Here is a 22,520-nt window from a genome sequence, read left to right as displayed (position 1 = left end):
TATGCATTTTTTTACTTTTTGTTTTAATACTGCTATGTTTGCCATAAAATGGGAGACATTTTTAGTGAGCCCAGCATTTGGTGGACTTTTCCCCTTTTTATTCCTCCTTTCCATTAGGAGCTGAAGAGGGAAATGCCTAAATTAGACCCTTGCCTTGTCCAAATTACTTAGTTCTGGAAATTTTAATTACACAGTAATAGGACAAAAACATCTTTTGGGAGATTCTGTAATCTGTTACTCTACTTTGAGGTAAGAACATCTTTAACCATCTTAAAGAGACAAATTTTTATCTAATTTTTAAAAATCCTCAAAAAAAAAAAAAAAAGAAAAAGTGTCATACTTCTTTATAAGGGATTCCTCTTTAACAACTGTCCCTGCCAGGAAATGTTCCCTCATGCTCCAGTCTAAGCTCGTTTCCTCTTGTTCTATTCTTAGTGCATGTGGAGAACAGCTGGTCACCATCCTCTCTGTACCAACCCTTCATATACTTGAAAACCAGCAATGATTTGCCCCTCAGTCTTCTCTTCTCCAGGCTGAATAATCCCAGTTCCTTTAATTTTTCATCATAGATCTTTTTTTCCAACCCTTTAATCATCTTTGTGATTCCTGGCAAAAACAGCAGAAAATATTTGCATTACTTAATCAGAAATGAGGGAAAGCCTCAGTAGTATTTTTTCATATAAAGTTAAAATATGCAGGGAGGGAATATGTTAGTTGAGGGTTCTTAGATCTGAGAATTCTAATCTTGTTCTATAGCTCTAGCATGTGAATCCTATTCTAACACTTTCAATGCCTCAAAACATGGGACTTGCTTCCAATCCCATCCTGACATGACAGCACATGAGTTATGAGCTAGACCTGTCTAAATTTATACTGATTTAAAAATCAGCAAGAAAATCTATTCCAATGGATTCCCCATGGTTCTCATCCTGCTTTCATAAACAAAATCTTTCCTCTGAAACAACCAGACCTTTTACAAAGCTTCTTACAGATTACTACGGAGACCATGTTATGGTGAGAGCTGATGGTTTTAACGTGTAACCAGAAACAGTGAGGGTTTTATATGTTGACTGCAGTTTCTTCTCTACCCGAATGGTTTACTATCCTTTACAGGGATCAAACTCAAGGTCATTAAAAACTTCATTCCTCCACTGCAACCTGACATCTTTTCAAATTTCTCTTACTACCAATATAACGTCATGAAACTGAATAACATTTCACTATGTATTTTTAATTTGAGAGATCACAAGCTGCCTTTTCTCTTGCAACTAGAGTCTGTAAATATTAGGAACACATAACTACTTAATATCAATAGCACATTTACACAAATACAATACTACTAACGAGGAATTACGTGCTCACTCTACGTAACTGTCTTTAAAAGAAAAATACAGAAAAGAATAAATGCATTTTGATATGTTATACACCCTTTTATAAAGTGAATGGCAGTAAAAGAGTTGGGATCAGTCCAGAACTAATAGTGAAGAGGAGAAACCAATTTCACAAGAACATTGTACAACACATCTTAGGGGAAGTCAATACTACTCATGGTACAATACTGAACAGAAAACAGAATGGCCATTTGCATGGATTTCTTTTGAAAAAGTCTCCTATAATTTGCTACAAGGAACACCTTGTAACCAGGATGAAGGATGGCATAGGTCACATAAGTCAAAGGCCTTCCTAAAAGAGACACAGGATTAAAGGTAATACCCAAAGATGGCTTGTATGTGTCTACAGATGCCCCTTCTATTTCAAGGAGAGTGTCACTGTTCATTGGGATTGCACAAAAGCAGGCCAGCAAGATGTGGGTCGACAAGCAGACTTTCTCCTGACCCATTGACCAGCTCTTCTCCTAGGCCTGATAAAGGGAGAAGACAGGAGGTGAAGATTAGAAAAAGAAGAGGGAGCAACATGGGAGTTCACTGCTAGTTGTGGAGTTGCTCATGTTCTTCAGAGCAGTGGCCTTTTTTCAAGCTCACATCATCCAATCCAATCTCCCCAGTGTGACCACGCTTTTTTTCACCTTTGAAGATGACCTAAGGAGAGAATGCACACAGCAGTCAAGCCTCTTCTGCCCTTTCCAGTGCCTGCTCATTTAGCAAAATAAAGGCAAATGTCCCCCAAAACTAAATAGTAAACTCAACAGAAGAGTAGAACAGTGTCCCCTGAGGCTTGCCTTCTGTAAAAATGTAAATCTCCAGTAAACTGTTAATCAGACATTACGCAGAATCAGTTACTCTTTAAAAAGCCATTCTAAACTGTAGTCTACATCATTTTAGAAATACTTATGGACAGTTTTGTCAAAGATTACCAAGGTCAGAAGTAAAAAGAGTGTGATGGAATGAATATAAGGTACAGAAGTTGAGAGCCAAAAATCTGAAAGATCACAATCATGCAGCCTGCCTGATGTTTTCTGCTTCTTTCACTGGGTTCATAGAGCTTGTTATAAAATGGAATAGAATCAAATGCCATAATCCCATCACAGTGTTTTACTTATGTGAAGACCAAAAACTGCCACTATTCTTGTATTTTATGGAGCATCTTTGCTCCTTTTAAAAACAGAAGAAACCTTTCTATGCTGTGATTTGAAATGATCTATGATCTTGTTTTATTTCTCTAAAAATATGTGTTAAACATTTTTAAGAAAAAGATCAGAGTAAAACAAAATTCAGGACTGATAAAAGCTGTATTGAATCCTTTCTTTTTAAAAATAGTTTCTAGAAACTATACCCATAGGCATAGATATAGAATCTCCTAATAGCAAGTTTTATAAGCATCAACATAAAGAAGGCACTTTTTTCCAAGTTCATTATTTTCATGAGATGTTATAGATCATTTTTTTTGCTATCTATGACTTGATTACTTAAGATAAAATTTATATATTTAATCAAAGCTTTCCACATCCTGTCCTGAATAGAATGGTATTTTCCAAACATTGTTCTGGGTTCCCACCCAAGGCTGCTTAACCATGATCTCTAAGTCAAAAGGAAAAAAATGGATTTTAAAGAAACTTAAAAAACAAACCAAAACATTTTAGGGTAACTTATGGTGGTCAAAGTTTGAAGTATAAAGAATAAAAAGAAAAGCAGTAACAGTTAGCTCACCACCCCTGCCCTCTGAAGTTTCTCTTCATTAACTTCTTCACTTTTTCAATTCCTAATTTTTTTTTCCACTAAAAATAGGGGCTCTACCCCAGGATGGAGAGAGTGGTGGTGATCACAAGTTGTAATGAAGAATGCACGAAGAAGCAAAAAGTGATTACAGAAATAGGCAAGGAATGGCGTTGTCATGCCCAGAAAAAACACAAACCTTTGTCTGAGCCTGGGTTAATGAAGAGACGAAGTCTTCTTCGATTCAGACCCCAGAGTTCTCCTATGAAAGGAAAACCCCCCAGGTCTGCATCCTTTGTGGTTCTACTTACACTCTTGATGTCAGCCCCTCGCAGGGTGATCTGTGTCTGCCTCCAGCCATGGCCACCGTTTCTTCCCCACAGGGCTGCTCCATGGGCACCATGTTTTCTCAGAAACACCTGGAGCGTGCTGGAGTGCAGCCCAGTCACCTTGTGCCTAAACGACAGGCACAGGTTCCCTGAATGCATGAGGTGGCCAAGAGGTAGCACCAAGCGAGCAGCTTTTCCCCCTGGGCCCTTGGCTGCCGAAACTGTCAGATATTGTCCACCTGCAAGGGGAAAAGCAGGGCTGTGTATGTGCCAACATCCCTTCCCAGCACAAACAGTATGGACAGGAGTTTTACCTTTTTTTCATTTTGTTTTGTTTTAATAAACTTCAAACTGTGACAGTCATTTGTAAAGAATTCTAGATTTTTGGAAGAGAAAAATATGATGTAATTCTATGCCTGTCTTAAATTCCGTGGTTTTACTGAAAATACTCACTCTACTAATGGGGAGTATACATTATGGCAAAGACACAGTAATTAGTAATCCTGACACTATGAATATTTCCAGTGGAATATGATCAGACACACACAGGCATGCACAAACATACACATGTTCACCACCCCCTGATCCTCACCAAGTTATGAGTATGTTGTCAAGTTGGCTGGTTTGCTGGTTGACTCTAAGTTGCCAGGGAGAATGTTCTATGTGTATAATTAACCTCCAGGCACTAGAGCAGACAGTGGTTTAAAGGGCATTAGATCTGTTTATTCTCTCTTCTATTATTATATTTTTTAATCTTTAAAGAGAGAACAGTTCTCTATTTTTTTAAATCTTTAGAGAGAGAACAGTCCTTTTTAAAACAGTCCTTTTAAAAAGTCAGCTTGCTGTTTATCCCACTGGACTGCACCTCGTGCCAGGAAGATGCAGGTGTATTCTGGAAACCCTCCACACCTTCCTGGAGCATCAATTTTATTTGGAGAGAAGTTTACAATGTTTTTATATCAAAACAAATCCATAACATAACATACAAATTTCTAATTACATATACATGAAGACAAAATGTTAATAAAAACTGTGACTCTGGACAGGTCACTTTGTCCTCAGATCTTTCGGCCATGAAGTTTACCCACCCCCTTGCCCCAGTTGTTAAAGGAAATGCAATTAAGTGTGTAGGGAGTGAGGTGGGTGGGAAGTGTGAGCAGCAGTGATTGGGGAAGCTGCTCTTCAAGAGAGGGCGAGTTGCAAGTAGTATTTAGAAACTCGATCCATGTACAAATGACATTTGTCTCGGGCTGTTTTATTGAAGCCAACTGAAAAATACACTGTTTCAACACTGATTTATCCATAGGAAAATGTGACTGGCATACTGAACTCATGTATGTTTTAGTAGGAACCTCACATATTTTTCAGTTAAAAGATAAACTCTTATGTTTATATCAGACATAAGGTTGGGATGTCCTCCTATTCTGTGAGTGACTTCTTCAAAGTGCCCTCTGAGCAGTGATAGGACCAAATAGGTGATTTCCATGCACTTATTCTGTGCCAGAGTGCTCTGTGGAGGCATCGCATGACCACTGCTAACAAGCCTGTGACATGAAAGCTTGTCTCGCAGATGCAGAGCTAAGGCTTTGAGAGGTGAAGTCAGCCTAGGCGTTGCCCAGCCAGTGAGTGGCAGGGTAATAATTTAAGTTCAGAACCGCCTGAGCCCAGATTCAGAACTTACTGCACTCAGACTGGAATCACTGGTTGCATGCTTCTCTATTCTAGAAGACTGTGAACTCTTTGGTGTCAGAACCAACCTTTCCCCCAAACTACTCCATTACATTCCCAGCGTATGGTAAGAGTTTAATGCCATTTGTTGAATAAATGATATTCCAAGAATACAGGGGGAAAAACTACAGGGAAATAGGTCCTTGAGTCATATAACTTCAGTCGCCAACATACAATTTCTTATCTTCATCCCACCTGTCCCCATTCTCCTCCCCCAAATTAATCCAAATGGTATTTGGGGCCAAAATATTTAGATTTTAAATGTCTCCCCATAAGTCAGCTTTTGAATCATCACAGGTATTTTGATTAAGACTAAAATATAAGGTTATTATAGTTAACCTGCAAGTTTTAAGAAAACGAGCATTATCTTAAGTCCCTATGGAATGTACACTGTTATCACTGCGAGATGCTGCCAATAAACAAGACAACCTAACAAACCAAGGCATCCTAATAAAAGTCAAATAATCCTTTTGTATAGGTATTTAAAAGACTAAAATGTAACACACGATCAGTGAAGCTACAATTTCGCATCATAGAGCTGCCCTATGAACATTTTTTTGCAGTGTTATACCTTATTTTTCATAAATATATAAGCCATTTTTCTTTGTCGACAAATAGACATTTCTCACAGCTGCACGTATGCCATTAATAACCAATTTTTCACTGAAGAACATTTAAGTTGTTTCTAATTTTCACTTTAAGATAATACCATAAAATAGTTAGACAAGCAAAAAAATACTTGCAACACATGAAAAAGGACTAAGTTTCCGTTTTACATAAAAAAACTTACAAATAATAAAAACAAAAAAATAAAGGGCATGTTAGGGAAAAAATGACTTTTAAAATGTGAAAAGATAGTCGACTTGTAACAATGAAAGAAATTAAAGTGAAATGACCTTTTACCTATGAGGTTGATAAAGATTTTTAAGAGATTCTAAAAGTATTGGGGATGGTCCTTAAATATTGTTGGTGAGAGTATAAATTGTTATAACTCTTATGAAGGGCAATTTAGTAAAATCTATCAACATTCAAAATGCAAATTCCCTTTGATTCAGCATTCTGCATCTAGGAATTTATTCTATAGATATAGTCAAACATATATAAAGTGATATGTGTACAAGGTTATTCACTACAGTATTGTCTGAACTGCCATAGGCTGGAAACAACTAAAATGTTCCTCAGTGGATGGCTGGTTAAATATAAGTAGAACATCTAAGGAGTAATGGAGTGATAATCATAGTAAGAATTAGGGTGTTCTATATGTACTAATATAAGACAATCTTCAACAACAATGGCTTATACTATTTTAATGGTAACTCTGGGCTGGGCATTGCTTTAAATGCTTTACATATGTTGAATAGATACTATTGATTATCCCCATTTAAGTGACTTACTCAAGGTCAAATCTACTAAGAGGGGTGCCAGATTTCAACTCAGGCATTCTTGCTTCAAAGTCCTTGTTCTTCAAGTTAACTCTTAATATGGTTAAGTGACAAAAGCAAGGTACAGAAGAGGGCAATTTGCTCTTATATGGACCAATAGGTCTTTGGTAAGATAACCAAGAAACTGGTTGCGTCTGAGGAGGGCAACTGGAGCCAGGGCTAGGGGGCAGCTTTAGAGAGTTGATTTATTTTTCCATTTACAAGTATTTCAAAATAATGCTTTTTAATGCTGCAACAGACATACTTGTAGGTACACGCTGGCATACTTGTTATATAGTTTAGTGAATTCCTTGTAGCTGTCGGTAGCAAACAGAGCACTGAGCCAGTTGCCTTTAACCCTTGATCTCCAGAGATCAGGGTTCCAGGAAAAGGGCCCCAGGTCCCGCCTTGACATCTACAGCAGAAGGGTGTGTCATCAGGGCCATAGCTACATGCCTATACCTGTTGGCAACACAATTTTCCATTCCTTAGAGGAATGTATTACTTTCACTATCTCACGATTAATTTCAAGATTGAATGTGATAAACAAAACCTATTGAGCACCAGGAGGGGCAGCTAACAAATGCACTTATTTTACAGCTGTTTCTCAAAGTTGTAAGTTCCTTTCATTGAGGATTTTCTTGGAGATATTAGCATATAAGAATATTTGCATATCTGGATCTTGGATAAGAAATGCACAACATTAAAATCAGTCATAACTGTGGAAATCCAAACACATGTTCCTTCACAAATGAGATAATATAGATAGAAACGAACAATCAGCTTGGTAATTAAAGAATGCACAGAAATAATTCATTAAATTGCTTGTATTCTTTTCTGGTCTTAGCATGTGATACACACACATAACACACACGCAAACCTCACCTTAACTTCCTAGAAGAAAAATAGGCAATTTTCATAAGCTTTATTAGTATTACTCCATCAGTACATGGTTAGTATTCCCCAACATATTCCAAAATGCCCATCTGCAATTCTATCCTGACATATGCCATGCACTCCTACCCTCCTTCTAACTCTGCCCTCCTTTGGTTTTTCCATTTTTTTTTCTTTTTTGAAGAAATTTTATTTTTCAATTAGAGTTGACATCGAATATTATTTTATATTAGTTTCAAATGTACAAGAGACTGGTAAGAAGACATTTATATAATTTATGAAGTGATGCCCCCCAATTAGTCTAGAACCCACCTGGCACTATACCTAGTTGTCACAATATTACTGACTATATTCCCTATGTTTTTTTTCACACATTCATGACTATTTTGTAATTCCAATTTGTACTTCTTAATCCTGTCATCTTTCTAATCCAGCCCCCCAACACCTCTTCCATTTGGCAATTACCAGTTTGTTCTCTGTATCTATGAGTCTGTTTCTGTTTTGTTCATTTATTTTGTTCTTTAGATTCCACATATAACAGAAATTATGTGGTATTTGTCTTTCTCTGTCTGACTTATTTCATTTAGCGTAATACCCTATAGGTCCATTCATGTTGCAAATGGTAAGATTTTATTTGTTTTTATGGTTGGGTAATATTCCATTGTATATATGGACCACAACTTTTTTACTGAATTGTCTATTGATGGGCACTTACGTTGCTTCCATATCTTGGCTATTGGAAATGGTGCTGCAGTGAACACCAGGGTGCATATATCTTTTCAAATTAGGTGTTTAGATTTCTTTGGATAAATACCCAGAAGTGGAATGCTGGGCCAAATGGTAGTTCTATTTTTAATTTTTTGAGGAACCTCCAAACAGTTTTCCATAGTGGATCTACCAATTTTTAATCCCATCAGCAGTGCATGAGGGTTCCCTTTTCTCCACATCTTTGCCAGCACTTGTTGTTTGTTGATTTATTGATGAAAGCCATTCTGATGGGTGTGGAGTGATAACTTAATGGAGTTTTAATTTGCATTTCTCTGGTGATTAGTGATGTTGAACATCTTTTCATATTTCTGTTGTATGTCCTCTTTGGAAAAATGCCTATTTATTAGGCATTTTTAACTAGATTGTTTTTTGCAGGGTTGAGTTGTGTGAGTTCCTTATAATTTTTGAATATTAACCCCTTATCAGATATATATTGGCAAATATCTTCTCCCCTTCAAGAGGTTCTTTTTGTTTTGTTGATGGTTTCCTTTGCTGTGCAAAAACTTAGTTTGATGTAGTCCCATTTGTTTTTCTTTTGTTTCCCTTGCCTGAGAATATATAGCAGAAAAAATATTATTAAGAGCAATGTCAGAGAGTTTACTGTGTTTTCTTCTAGGAATTTCATGGTTTCAGGTCTTATATTTAAATCTTTAATCCATTTTGTGTTTATTCTTGTATATGGTATAAGAAAGTGGTCCAATTTCACTTTTTGCATGTGTCTGTCTATTTTTCCCAAAATTATTTAAGAGGCCATCTTTACCCCCACTATATATTCTGGCCCCCTTTATCATAGATTAAATGGTCATGTAGCCATCGATTTATGTCTGGGCTCTCTTTTTTTGTTCCATTGACCTATGTGTCTGCCAGTATCATGCTGTTTGATTACTGCACCCTTATAGTGTCATTTGATATCAGATAGGAAGATATTCCAACTTTGTTCTTCTTTCTCCAGATTGTCATGGCTGCTGCGGGTCTTTTATGGTTCCATATAAATTTTAAGATTATTCAAGTTCTGTGAAAAATGCCATTGGTATTTTGATAGAAACTGCAGTGAATATACAGATTGCTTTGGGTAGTATGGGCATTTTAATGATGTTAAATCTTCCTATCCATGAACACTGTATATGCTTCCATTTATATGTATCTTCAATTTCTATTCTTCAATGACTTAAAATTTTTTGAATACAGGTCTTTTACCTCCTTGGTTCAATTTATTCCTAGGTATTTTCTTCTTTTTGATGCAATTATAAATGGGTTTGTTTTCTTAATTTCTCTGACAGTTCATTATTAGTGTATAAAAATGCAATCGATTTCTGAATATTAATTTTATATCCTGTTACTTTACTGAATTCATTCATCAGTTCTAACAGTTTTTTGATGGAATCTTTAGGGTTCTCTCTATATAGTATCATGTCATTTTCAAATAATGAGTTTTATTTCTTCCTTTCCAATTTGGATGTTTTTTATTTCTTTTGTCTGATTGCTATTAGGACCTCCGATACTATGTTCAATAAAAGTGGTGAAAGGTGACATTTTGTCTTGTTCCTGCTCTTAAGAAAAATGCTTGTAGCTTTTCCCCTTTGAGTATGATGTTAGCTGTGTGTTTGCAATATTGCCTTTATTATATTAAGGTATGTTCCCTTTATTCCCACTTTGCTGAGAGTTATCACAAATAGATGCTAGATTTTGCAAAATGCTTTTCCTGCCCCTATTGATATGATCATATAATTGTTATCTTTCAATTTATTAATGTGGTGTATCACATTAACTGATTTGTAAATATTAAACTAACCTTGCATCCCAGGAACAAATCCAACTTGATGACAGTGTATCATCTTTTTCATGTATTGCTGAGTTTTGTTTGCTAATATTTTGTTGAGGATTTTTACAACTATGTTCATCAGGGATATCAGCCTATAATTTCTTTTTGTAACATCTTTTTTGTAATGTTTCATAATCAAGGTAATGGTGGCCTCATAAAATGAGCTTGGGAGGCTTCCCTTCTCTTGAATTTTTTGAAATAGCTTGAGAAGAATAAATGTTTTTCTTGACTGGTAAAATTTACCTGTGAAGCCATCCAGTCCAGGACTTTTGTTTGTTGGGAGTTTTTTGATTATTGATTCAACTTTGTTAGTAGTAATCAGGTGGTTCAGATTTTCTGTTTCTTCTTAACTCAGTCTTGAAGATTGCATGTTTCTAGGAATTTATCCCTTTCTTCTAGATTGTCCATTGGCTGTAATATAATTGCTGATAGTATTTTCTTATAATCCTTTGTATTTCTATAGTCAGCTGTCACTTCTCTTTCATTTCTGATTTTAGTTATTTGGGTCTTCTCTTTTTTGATGAGTCCAGTTAAAGGTTTATCAATTTTGTTTATCTTTTCAAAGAACCAGCTCTTGGTTTCATTGATTTTTTATATTATTTTTAGACTCTTTTTCATTTATTTCCACTTTGATCTTTATTATTTCCTTCCTTCTACTCACTTTGGGCTTTATTTGCTGTTTTCTAGTTCTTTTACATGTATGATTAGATTGTTTAAGCTTTTTATTGTTGCTTGAAGTCCTTCTTAGGACTGCTTTTGGTGTGTCCCACAGATTTGGGGTCTGTATGTTTTTATTTGTTTCAAGGCATTTTTGATTTTCTTGATCTCATTGTTAACCCATTCATTGTTTAGTAGCCTGTTATTTAGCCTCTGTGTGTTTATTTTTCAGTTTTCTTCTTGTAATTGACTTCTAATTTCATACCATTGTGATCAGAGAAGACGCTCAATATGATTTCAGTATTCTTAAATTTATTGAGACTTGTTTTGTGGCCTAATGTGGTCTTCTTGGAAAATGTTCCATGTGCACTTGAGAAGACTCTATACACTTGCTTTGGGGTGAAACACTCTAAAAATATCAATTAAATTCTGGTCTGGTGTTTCATTTAAGGCCAATTATCCTTGGTGATTTTCTGTCCGGAAAATCTGTATATTGGTGTCAAGGAGTGTTACAGTCCCCTACTGTGACTGTATTCTTATTGATCTCTCCCTTTACGTCTGTCAATAACTGCTTTAAATATGTAGGTGCTGCTATGCTGGCTACATAAATGTTTACTAGAGTTAGACCCTCTTGTTGGATTGTTCCCTTTATCATTATGTAATGCCCTTCTTTGTCTCCTATTATCACTTGTTTTAAAGTCAATTTTGTCTGACATAAGTATTGCTACCCCAGTTTTTTCATTTCCATTTGCATAAAATCTCTTTTTCCATCCCTTTACTTTCAGCCTATGGACGTCTTTCGATCTGAAGTCGGTCTCTTGTAGACAGCATATGTATGGGTCTTGATTCTTATCCATTCTACTACCCTAAGTCTTTTGATTGGAGCATTTAATCCATTTACATTTAAAGTGATGATTAATAGGTACATAGCTATTGCCATTTTGTTATTCATACTTATGTTCTCCGCCTCCTCATCCCCCATAAAGTCCCTTTAACATTTCTTGAAATACTGGTTTGGTGGTGGTGAATTCCTTTAGCTTTTTTATGTCTGGGACACTCTTTATCTCACCTCCTATTCTAATTGATAGCCTTGCTGTGTAGAATAGTCTTGGTTGTAGGTCCTTGCTTTTCATCTCTTTGAATATTTCATGCCAATACCTTCTGGCCTGCAAAGTTTTTGTTGAGAAATCGGCTGACAGTCTTATGGAAGTATCCTTGTAAGTAACTAGCTGCCTTTCTCTTGCTGATTTTAGGATTCTGTCTTTAACCTTTGCCATTTTAATTATGATGTGTTTTGGTGTGAGCCTGTTGGGGTTCATCTTGTTTGGCACTCTCTGTACATCATGGATTTGAATGTCTATTTCTTTTGCCAGGTTAGAAAAATTTTCAGCCATTTCTTCAAATAGGTTCTCAATCCATTGCTCTCTTCTCCTTCTCGTACCTCTATGATGTGAATGTTATTTTATTTGATGTCCCAGAGGTCCCTCCAACTATCTTCATTTTTTTTTCCTTTTTGCTGTTCTGATTGGGTGTTTTCTGCTACTTTGTCATCCACAATGCTGATTCAGTCCTCTGCTTCCTCTAATCTACTGTTGATTCCTTCTACTGTATTCATTTCAGTTACTGTATTCATTTCTGACTGGTTCTTTATGCTTTCTATGTCTTTTTTATGTTTACTATCTCCTTGTTTACATTTTCACTTAGATCATCTACTCTTCCTCTAAGTTCATTGAGCATCCTTATAGCCAGTGTTTCAAATTCAGTATCTGGTAGGTTGCTTGTCTCCATTTCTTTTAGTTCTTTTTCTGGAGTTTTTTCCTGTTCTTTCATTTGGGAAATTTTTGCTCATTTTGGCTGCCTCTCTGTTTGTTTGCATGTATTTGTATTAGGTAGATCTGTTATGTCTCCCAGTCTTGGCCTGGTGGCCTTATGTGGTAGGTGCCCTGTGTGGCCCAGTGGCACAGTCTCCCTGGTCACCTGTACCTGGTGTTCCAGGAGTGTTTCTTGTGTGGGTCATGAGTGCCCTCCTATTGTAGTTGAGCCTTGATTGCTGTGAGATTGATTAAGGCTGACTGGCTGTGAGGATTGGCCACACCCATAGTATATGATCTGCTATGTGTGGGCTGACCTCACGGAGAGGGATTCATCCCGGTGGGTTTATGTGCCTATTGAGACCACCCTTTCAGTGTGCCGCTTGTGGGATTAATCAGGTGGTGCTCTGTTGAGGTCTGATGCCAGCCTCTGGGCGAGTTGGTTCTGGGGCTCCTTGGGAAGGGCTCCCATGCAGGCCAAGGTCAGCTACTGCCTGTGACTGGCCTGGAGCTACCTAGTAGGAAGTGCAAAGCTATCTGCAGTTGTTCGCTGTCTGTGCTGGACCTGGAGGGAAAGGCCACACAGAGAACCAAGGCTGAGTGCCCCAAGTACTGGGCCTGGAGCAGCTCAGAAAAAAGCCCAGGGCACCGCAAGACCTGAGGCTACCTGCCCGTTAGGCTCAGCAGCTGACAGAGCCTTGAGGAGTATACGAGTTGGATGAGGTGTGGTCCCAGGGAGTCCCCAGGGTGGGGTGTGAGTCATGTTCCCCGGGTTAGTGCAGAGTCATATTTGGTGCCAGTGCCATGCCTGTGGCCACTCAAAAGTCTCATATCACACTGAGGCCAGCTGCTGCTTGCTTCTGGCCCACAGACCCCCAAGATTTGTCCAAGGAATACTGCAGCTCAGGCAGGGGGTGGTTGCCTGCCACCAAGAGTTTCTCTGGAAGCGCGTGACCCGAGGCCTGCTGACTGCTGCTGAAGGAGCCTTCTGCCAAGGACACAGGGTCTGGTTTCTCAGCCATGAAAATGCCTCAGGCAATGCACAAGTTGTGTGGGGCAGGGTCTCACAGAGTTGCCAGGGTGGAGTAAGCAGAGTTCACCAGGTCAATGCAGATTCAGATTTGGCTGTGTGGGGAGAGAGCTCAACATCGACAAGATGGTGCCCACCTAGGCTGCATGAGAAGAGGGCTCAACACAGGGATAGTGGAAGCTGTCCCTCCAGCCCTCACCATGAAGCCACACAATTCAGTCTTTTTCTGTATGTCTCTGGCACCTCCCAAACTGCTGTCCCTAGACTGGAGCCCAGGTGAGTGTCTGTGAATGAATGAGTCTGTATGCAGGCCTTTTAAGAGAATGTCTGGGTTTTCAGCAGCCTTCTGTCTCATCCGGATGGTCAAAGTCTCTGCTGATTTTCACAGTCAGATTTTATGGAGACTCCTCTTCCTGGTACTGGAATCCTAGTCTGGGGCCCCTCACTCCTCTGGGGAGACCTCCACAGCTGAGATATCTCTCCCTATGCTCAGTCACCCCATACATGTGCAGGGCCAGCCCATTTGGCATCAACCCCTCCTATCAGTCTCAATATGGCCTCTTCTTTATATCTTTAGTTATAGGAATTCTGTTCAGCTAGTCTTCAGATGGTTCTCCAGGCTGACTGTTCTATAATTAACTGTAACTTTTATGTGGTCATGGGTGGAAGCAAGCCCAGCATTTACCTACTCCACAATCTTGACTGGAACTTTCTTCCCATTTTCCAAGCTGGAACCCTGCTGGTCACTCATCTCCTTGGGATTACTTGGGCATTCCACTCTGAGGCAGAGGCTCTCAGAGCTGGTATAAGAGGTTTAGTAATCCAACCCTCACCCAGTGCTCAAAACATCAACTTGCCATATGTCACCTGGTCGAACACCTCTACAGACAGAGAACTCCTTACTTCAAAGTCAGCCTAAGCTCTTTTTGGACAGCTCTGACTATTGGAAAGTTCTTTCAGAGAGTAAACTAAAATCAATCTCTCTGTAGTTTTCACCCACTGATCTGACTCCCATCTCCTATGGTCACAGAATAATAGTGACAGATGTTGTCCATCAAGTAGTTGAAAAGCAGCCCTGCTCCATTATTTCTTCCCAAGGCTAAAAACTTTTCTTCCCGTTTTTCTGCAGGCTTTGAGACACCTTTCCATCCAGGTTATTCTGTGCGATCTATATTTATCTCTATTCTTCTCAGACCAGAAAGAACCCACCAAAGTAGAATTTCCATTCTGGAAAAAATACCATAGTTCTAGGGAAATGACCCAATTTTTTGGCAGAAACAACACAGGGGTCACTCACCTATTTCATTACCTGCTAAAACTCTGTAGTCTCTCACACTTACTGGTAAGGCACTTCTTCCCCTCCCACAGCTGCATAGTTGGTTTCTAGACCATGAGTCATACCTTGTATCCATCCCCATTAGATTTCAACCTCTTCAATGTGACCTATTGATCTAATCTTTTGCAGCTGGTTGTGTCTGTCAACAGTCACTTTCTCCTCTGGCTTTGAGCCATCTACAGTTTTGTTAGTATGTCTTGCATATCCAAATTCAACATCCAGTTCATCCAAGTCATTGATAAAAACCTGGAACAACTCCAAAAGAGCATCCTCCAGAGCCAGTCATCAGGACCTATCCTGTCACCTCAGCAGCCACCACTTCCTTTCCATCTGTTCTGTACTATGGCAATTTAAATGATCATTTCCAACATTTTCTTTTTTTTTTTTTTTTTTGCCTGTCATTCTAACTTACCATCCTCTTCTCATTTTTCTATCAGAGAGCAAGTAGAATTTGGGTCAAAACAAATTTAAACATGTACACATGTGATGAATAATAAATGTTAAAAAGTACTAACTTGGTTCTAAAACAGTCTATGTAAGACTTAATTTTTAGAATTTGAATATCTACATAGATATGTAATGGATTCTTCTAAGTTTAGCATGAATTACTCTCTCCAATGTACCTTGCTTGAAAGTTATTCATTGTAACCATGAACATTATTCACCATTCTATCACACATTGCTGCTAAAGATCCTTCCTTCTGTAGCAAAATACTCCAAGTCATTGGTCATTCAAATCCCCAGGCCTGAGATTGACTAATCAGATTATGCATACTACCTCAGCAGACTGAGGCCAGACTTTGATACAGTGAAAACCCCAGAATAATGCTACAGATGTTCTGGACACTGAATTGCCAAGGAGGCTGTATGGGCAGTAAAGAGGGGTTTAGAGGTAAAGTCCATTCTTTAGCTCTATGGCCTTAGGAAATTTATGTAACCTCCAGGCTTCGGTATATCCTTTGTAAATTAAAAATATTACCTGCTTCACAGGGTGGATAGCAGGACAGTAAATAAATTTAATAAGATGATAAATGAGTCAGGACTATAGTAGTATTAAAAAAATGTTGGTTTCTCTTTAATTCACAGATATGTGTGACATTAATAATGTTGTCCTGCTCAGAGTTAATCTGCGATGAATAAGAGTTAATACAAATGTGAGAATGAGAGGGACTGCATCATGTACATGCACATATGTGTGTCATTAAAAATAATTGTATTGCTAAAAGAAATCTAAAAGACCTATTTGAATTTATTGAATATTAATATTTTTAAAAGCCTGCCTCAAATTTTCATTTTTAAACATCTCTAATATTTCAATCTTAGGGGACCTAATAAATATATTTTGGACTAATATTTTAATACCTTGCTACTCAAAATGTGTATCAAGGATTAGGACCATAGGTATCCCCAAGGAGCTTGTTAGAAATGCATCAAAAATCTACACTTTAACAAGGCCCTCAGCTAATTTGTAAAATGCTGAAGTTTGAGAATAACTGGTTTAAGAGAGCATATCCTCTCTCAAGTTAGCTTTTGTGTTTTGTGCCCTTCTATATAATACCTAGGAAAGTATTTAAGAACTAGGCTTTTAAAGCTAACATACCTTTTCTTCATGACTTGTGTCTTGTATTCTTAAATCTAAAGTAAGGAGTATAAAAAGGAAAAAAAGAAACCAAACTCCTCATCCTTCCATCAAGCTGACCTCATCCATAAAAGATTTAATTACTGAGGGGAGGGAAAAACCAACAATATGTAGCTTTGCTTCCTTAAATAAGATGACAAAACATCTTGTAAATTCTAAAACTTTAGATGAATAGAAAGTGCGCAATTTGAAAGTCTGCTAATTTTCTCCAGAACTATGTCTAAATCCACCTTGCTAATAACATTCTCTAGTGAAATAAGTGGTGGTAATTTGTAACTAACTTCTCCAGCATCCAAGTTAGATTGAAATTTTTTACAGGAACGTTTTCACAACTTCACAGAAATTTCACTGTCTCCTTCAATTATGTCTCAAATCATTTTTTAAAAAAGGGGAGGGGGTACATAATTGAGAAAAACAGAGACTACAACCATGGCTGATGTACTTCTTATATGCTTGGGAATGAGGCTCTACAAGTAAGTTGAAAATTATGTGTTGAGTCTATATGTTTTATTTACCAAGCTTTTTGGGAGATATTTGATGGCCTTTTAATTAACTACCCATTTTCTCATAATATAATTTTAGTTGACAGATAACAAATGAAGTTCACTTAAAAAACAGAATACGAATGCTAGACAAGATCTTTCTTTACTCTCTGTTATGTAAAAACAGAGATGTATTATAAAGTATACTTGATTAGCAGAACTACAATCTTCCAATAGGATCACACTAAAATGTGTCCTGGACTTAGATAACTGGTTTTACCTGCTGGATCCCTCACTGGTTCCCAGTGCAAGTCATTGTCTTTTTCCCTAATCCATCCACAAAGCCCATGGTCAAAATTACAGCTGTGTATCAGGACACCTGCGAGGAAATGACCAGAAAGATGTGTAAACCACAAACCAACAACTAACAACAGAAATGCACTTGTTAACAAAGTTATCTGTGCAACAAGTATTCTCTCCTATCCACACTTAACTAACTCACCAGAGCTCTCTAGGAGATCAAAAGAAAATACATGAATCCTTTCTCAACACAATTGTGTGCTCAGCTTTAAAAATAGAACACACAAATGCTGCCAAATTATGACCTTGTTACATCACTTGTAAAATATGATTTCCTTCTCATAGTTTAAATGCTGCTTTAATATACTTTTTTAAAGAAGATAACGACTGTTTTTGCTCAACTGATTTAAAGAGAAAACCAAGTTGTAAAAAAAAAATCTATAATTTTTCCAGATGTAACTAAATAATCTACAATTTAAGTTATTTTCACAAAATGAAGGGAAACCATAAAATGTCATTATAATGGTACTAAGAATATAAGTATCTCACCTGGATCATCCTTTGCTTCATCGTCTGCACTGACTCCTCTTTCAATTTCGAATATTTCAAACAAGTCATTTGAAGGCTGCCGTGGAACTATAAGAGAAAGACGTTTTGTTTTGTTTTGATGAGGTGCTGACAGAGGTCATGCTGCTTTAACAAGGGGTAAGGGGCAAGACCTGGACACTCACTCATTTGGAAGAATCCAAAATATGAAGATTCATAAAGTTTGTTCTGCAGTGATTTATACTGAAACAGTTCGCCGGGTACAAATAATAAATGGTTTTCAAAAGTTTCTAAAGTTCAACATAAAAAAATACATAGAAAGCTCTTCACTTGGAAAACACATTTTAAAAGAGCTACCAATTTCTAGTAAAATATGCATCTCTATGAAATTCAAAAATTTATCTCTATAAAAGATACATTATAAACGCTAAGTTAAGGACATTTTACCTAAAAATGCCTGCAACTGCAGTGAACAAACTGGTTTGGTTTTCTAACCACAGCACCGACTACAGTGAACTCTGCACACTGGTGCACTCTAACTTGGATTTCTTACTCTGGCCTTTCTTGCTTACGCAGGTGCCCTGGCTCCTTTAAGATCAAATCCAAATGCCTTGGTGCAACATTAACAATTCCCACCCCAAAGTACACAATACTGCCCAAACATGCCATTCACTTTCTGACACCCATCCCCAGCCTGAGATGCTCTCTTCCTGATAATTAACCCACCAAATGCCCCCTCTGTGTTCCTCGCCTAGTGTAAATATCACTGCCTGGGTGAACATTTTCATGCCCCAGGCAAATTAAATTCTTCCCCCTGTAGTCCCTGAAGGCTAGTTTCCACACCTCTATTCCACTCTTTCATAAAGAACTGCAGCTATTTACACACATGTGTGTATCTGTCTCTCTGCTTAGCCTCTGAGGTCCCGGAGGGCATCAATCATGTCTTGTTCATGTGGCATTTCCAGGGCGTGACCTGGTGACAGTCACTCAGTATTCACTGAATGAATGTGAAGATCTTAAGAAACCCTTGCACTTTGTCAAGCCTTTTCCTCCATGAAACAAGTGAGACAGCGCTTAATCCACTTTTTAAAAAATGGATTCATTTAAATCACTAATTATTAATTCATTTAATGTGTATTTGATTGCCACCCATATGCCAAGCACTGTGGAAGCCAGAGGAGACAGGGTGAAAGGGGTAAACAAGACCAACAAGGACCTGCCTGGCCCTCATGGACTCTGCACCCTAATGAGACAGACATTAAACATGAAGATCAATGAACGTGATGATTCTGAATGCTGATAAGGGCCAGGAATGAAAACACCAGATAATAACATTGAGGGTGACTAGGGTGGGAATGGTGGTGGTGTAGAGTTCTTGGCCAAAGCCCAGGATACTCCCTCTTCTTTGACAGAATTTAATTAGCTCTATTTTCATAAGGCAGGGAGTAAAAGGTGTAGAACACCAAGGAGCAGACATTAGTCAAAGGGTTCTTTTTCAATGATGCTTGTTATTTTTAGTAATTTTTTAAAATTAACAATCCCATAATTGCATTTTTTTAGCTTATGGCTTTGAAGTTATTACCTTTTCCTTTTATACCAAAAATGACTGACAGTGGTGACATCCAATTACAGCTTTCCTTTCCTTGTTTGGAGCTCTGAGACGATGACTGCCTCTTATCTACTAGTGATAATATAAAGCTATAGGCAAGGATGCTTCATTTCTTGTGACAAAGTTAGAAAAATTTTATAGAACTATTTTTTGTTCCCTTATCTTGTAACTTATACAAATTACCTTGGGATTGGAATGGCTCAAATCTTATGGTACCATGTTCTAGGGGCATTATGATAATTTGTCAGCTTTTTCTTTCCAGATAAAAGACTGTCAGATGGCAAAGAGTCTTGGTGTAGGTGGGGAGAATCATCCCAATGTTTCCTGGTACATGGGGACCTGTTTTACGAAGGGAGATCAAGGAGATCCTCTCTGAAGAAGCACCATTGAGACAGAGAGGGGAAGGACACAGACCCTTCCAAGTGGAGTGTCAGGCGAGAGAAGAGGTGCATTTCAGGCCTCTCATATAAAGAAAGTGCTCAGAACAGTTAGAGAAAGGCATTCAGAGAGACCGGAGGATGCGGAGAAATAGCAAAAGCGGCCTGGGATGAGGAAAAAGAGAAAGAAAGAGATAATACACATTTGGAAAATAGCGACCCAAAGAATCAGTCATTTAACACCTTGCAAAGTGTCAGATGATTCATTAGTATTTTAGGTACTGGGTTTCCAAGAACTATTTAATTAAGCAGATGATTAATATGCCTTCATTGCAATTCATTGGGAAACACTCCAAGAAATGAAGAGACCTGAAATGCTCAGCAGCCATTCTTACAATTGGGTGTGCCCTACGCTGTTACTCCGCCATTTTAGTTAACTCTCCTTCCTCCCACATACCAGTACAGATCACTAACAGCGACCCACTGAAGTGACAAAAGAAGGTGTACTACCTACTCCCTGATATATTTATTTACGGGAAGATATTAAGCAAAATAAGTACTGGAAGAAATCTTTTCAGCAGTATGATCTCAACTACGCACAAGAGAAACGAACAAAAAAAATCAGACTAGAAAAAAGAATGGTAAGAAATATACCAATATGCCAATAGTGGTAGTCTGAAAATTGGAAATGAAAGTGATGTTTTCTTGGTTTGTTTTGTCTGTTGTAATTCTATATTTTTAAGATTGTTTATAGAAATAATTTCTATTATAGAAAAACTTACCTAAAGCATTGAAAGAAAAGAGTTCTCTCAGAACCCATATACAGACCTTGCCCCATAGCAACTATGTCTGTTATTTGTGTTTTGACTGTGCGAAGAGAGTTCTGAAAACAGGTTTGATACCTGCTGTTAAATATGAGGCTATGAAGTTGAAATATATTTGTGTAATTTGAGCATATTCTTTGATCCACAGAGCTATTTTAAACAATACAGAAAATATTAAATAAATAACTAGCTTTGCCTGAAAGTAGTGTAACTAGGATAGACGCTGATATATGACTTTTCTAATTATCCTTCCCTTCCCCGAATCATAGTTTGGCTAATAGTTGACTTAAATACATGATATATACATTTTTTGTAAAAACGAATACAAATCAACTATCCTTTGTAGTTGGATCATTCTTAGAATAGCATAATTTTAGAGATGAAAACAAGGGTAAGAGAATTTGAACCACACAATTCCTCTGCCATTTTTCCATCTTTCCTTCCTCTATTCCATCCACGTACTAATGAAATCAAACAAGAAAGTGAGCATCCACTGGGTACCAGGCTAAGAGCTGGTCATGAAGCAATGAGCATCCTCTTGCCTTCATGGGATCTACATTTCAGAGTTGAAGACAGACATCGAACAATTTGCCCAGGTAATGAATGCTTTAAAAGAGAGGTAGAGGAAGCTATGTGAGCATGGAGGTGAGGAGAAAGGGGGCAGGCTAAGTTTAGTCAGGGGAGGGTGGATACCCGAAAATCTGAGAGGTGATGCTTACAGCATGATGTGAAGGATAACTTACTGAGAGCTGGCACCCTAGAGAATGAAGGGACGTGGGGCTGAAGCCTCATTATAGCTATAGTGCTCACAGGGGAAGAAGGGCCCCAAATGAAGCTGAAGAGGCGGGCAGACGGTCCAGGGCCTTTTACAGCCCTGTAAAGATTTTGGACTTTATTCTAGTAGAAACTGGGAGCCTCCAAAAGATTTTAACAGAGGAGTGCCAAGATGAGGTACACCATTCTGGCTGCAGCACAGAGAATGAACAGGAGGGAGTGCGTGTCAGAGGACAGTTATGACCAACAGTAACTAAAAAAAAAATGTTTATATAGTCTTAAAAGAATTTATTTCCTAAAAATTTTTCTTCCATTGGTCAATATTTCACCTACAAAATATATATTTCTTGCTCATGGCTTCTTAGAACCTTCTGCACGAATTAAAAGAAAGAGAATGTACAGGCACTGAAGCAAGCAGCCAGCCAAATAAAAACGTGGTTAGCTTAGGTTTAGGGGCCCTAAATGCTTTCCTAGCATCTGGAGAACCCTGAGGCCTGTGAGAAGAATCAGCCACACTGATAAGCAGGAAACTTCCTAAAAAGAAAGTCTGGCCCAGCACTTTCTATTAAATATATTTTCCCCAGAAATATGATAATATATGACCAGAGTTCATAAACGAGGTTTCCCAAATAGTCATTGTATATTTTACCCAAAAAGCACTAAGAGTAGCACAGTGAAGTAAATGTAAATATTATCATATGCACTGCCCACCGCCAGCCCTCTTCCAAAGAGTAACTATAGCAAAGTGTAAGTGCTATTTATTAAAGGTAGGTTTGCAAATTCTGTGTCTGTTCTCGCGTGGCTCCCATGACATGACCCAGGCCAGTTCTAGCATTTGTTAGACTAAAGGTTAAAGATAACAATGTCTCAAATTCTTTCCATGCTTAGAGATTTAGTTCATCAAAAGAGAATGGTACACAGGTAACCTTCCTAATATTCCGAAGGCTCTTTCTGGTGGCAAAACGTAGGGATTTGTAGACGACAGCGTGGGTGAAGGACAAGGGCTTGGGGAAGCAGTCTTGTCTGTCCTCCTCTCCTTCCTTTTTCTCCTCTTCCACCC

The 22,520-nt window shown here is 38.0% G+C and overlaps 1 protein-coding gene across 8 annotated transcripts in view; it reads right to left on the bottom strand.

Moving 5' to 3' along the window:
* Positions 1-294: 294 nt before the first annotated feature.
* The window catches only part of NPNT (nephronectin), a 79,752-nt gene continuing 57,526 nt past the window's right edge, over positions 295-22,520 (bottom strand). For 6 of the 8 annotated variants that reach the window (XM_025051764.1, XM_015594957.1, XM_015594960.1 and 3 more), the window contains 4 exons: positions 17,880-17,966; positions 17,311-17,409; positions 3,425-3,681; positions 752-2,039 (listed from right to left, as the gene is read on the bottom strand). In XM_025051764.1, coding sequence (XP_024907532.1) covers positions 1,929-2,039; positions 3,425-3,681; positions 17,311-17,409; positions 17,880-17,966 — 554 coding nt within the window. In that variant the 3' untranslated portion in view covers positions 752-1,928. Of the gene's footprint in view, positions 607-751; positions 2,040-3,424; positions 3,682-17,310; positions 17,410-17,879; positions 17,967-22,520 lie in introns of those variants that run through there. The other 2 variants (XM_015594961.2, XM_015594962.1) reach the window with 2 other exon arrangements.

This window comes from Pteropus alecto, unplaced genomic scaffold, assembly GCF_000325575.1.
Source record: "Pteropus alecto unplaced genomic scaffold, ASM32557v1 scaffold5, whole genome shotgun sequence".
In the NCBI taxonomy this organism is placed as follows: Eukaryota; Metazoa; Chordata; class Mammalia; order Chiroptera; family Pteropodidae; genus Pteropus; species Pteropus alecto.
Note: the sequence above shows the minus strand (reverse complement) of the source record. Positions and strands in the feature narration are given on the sequence as shown.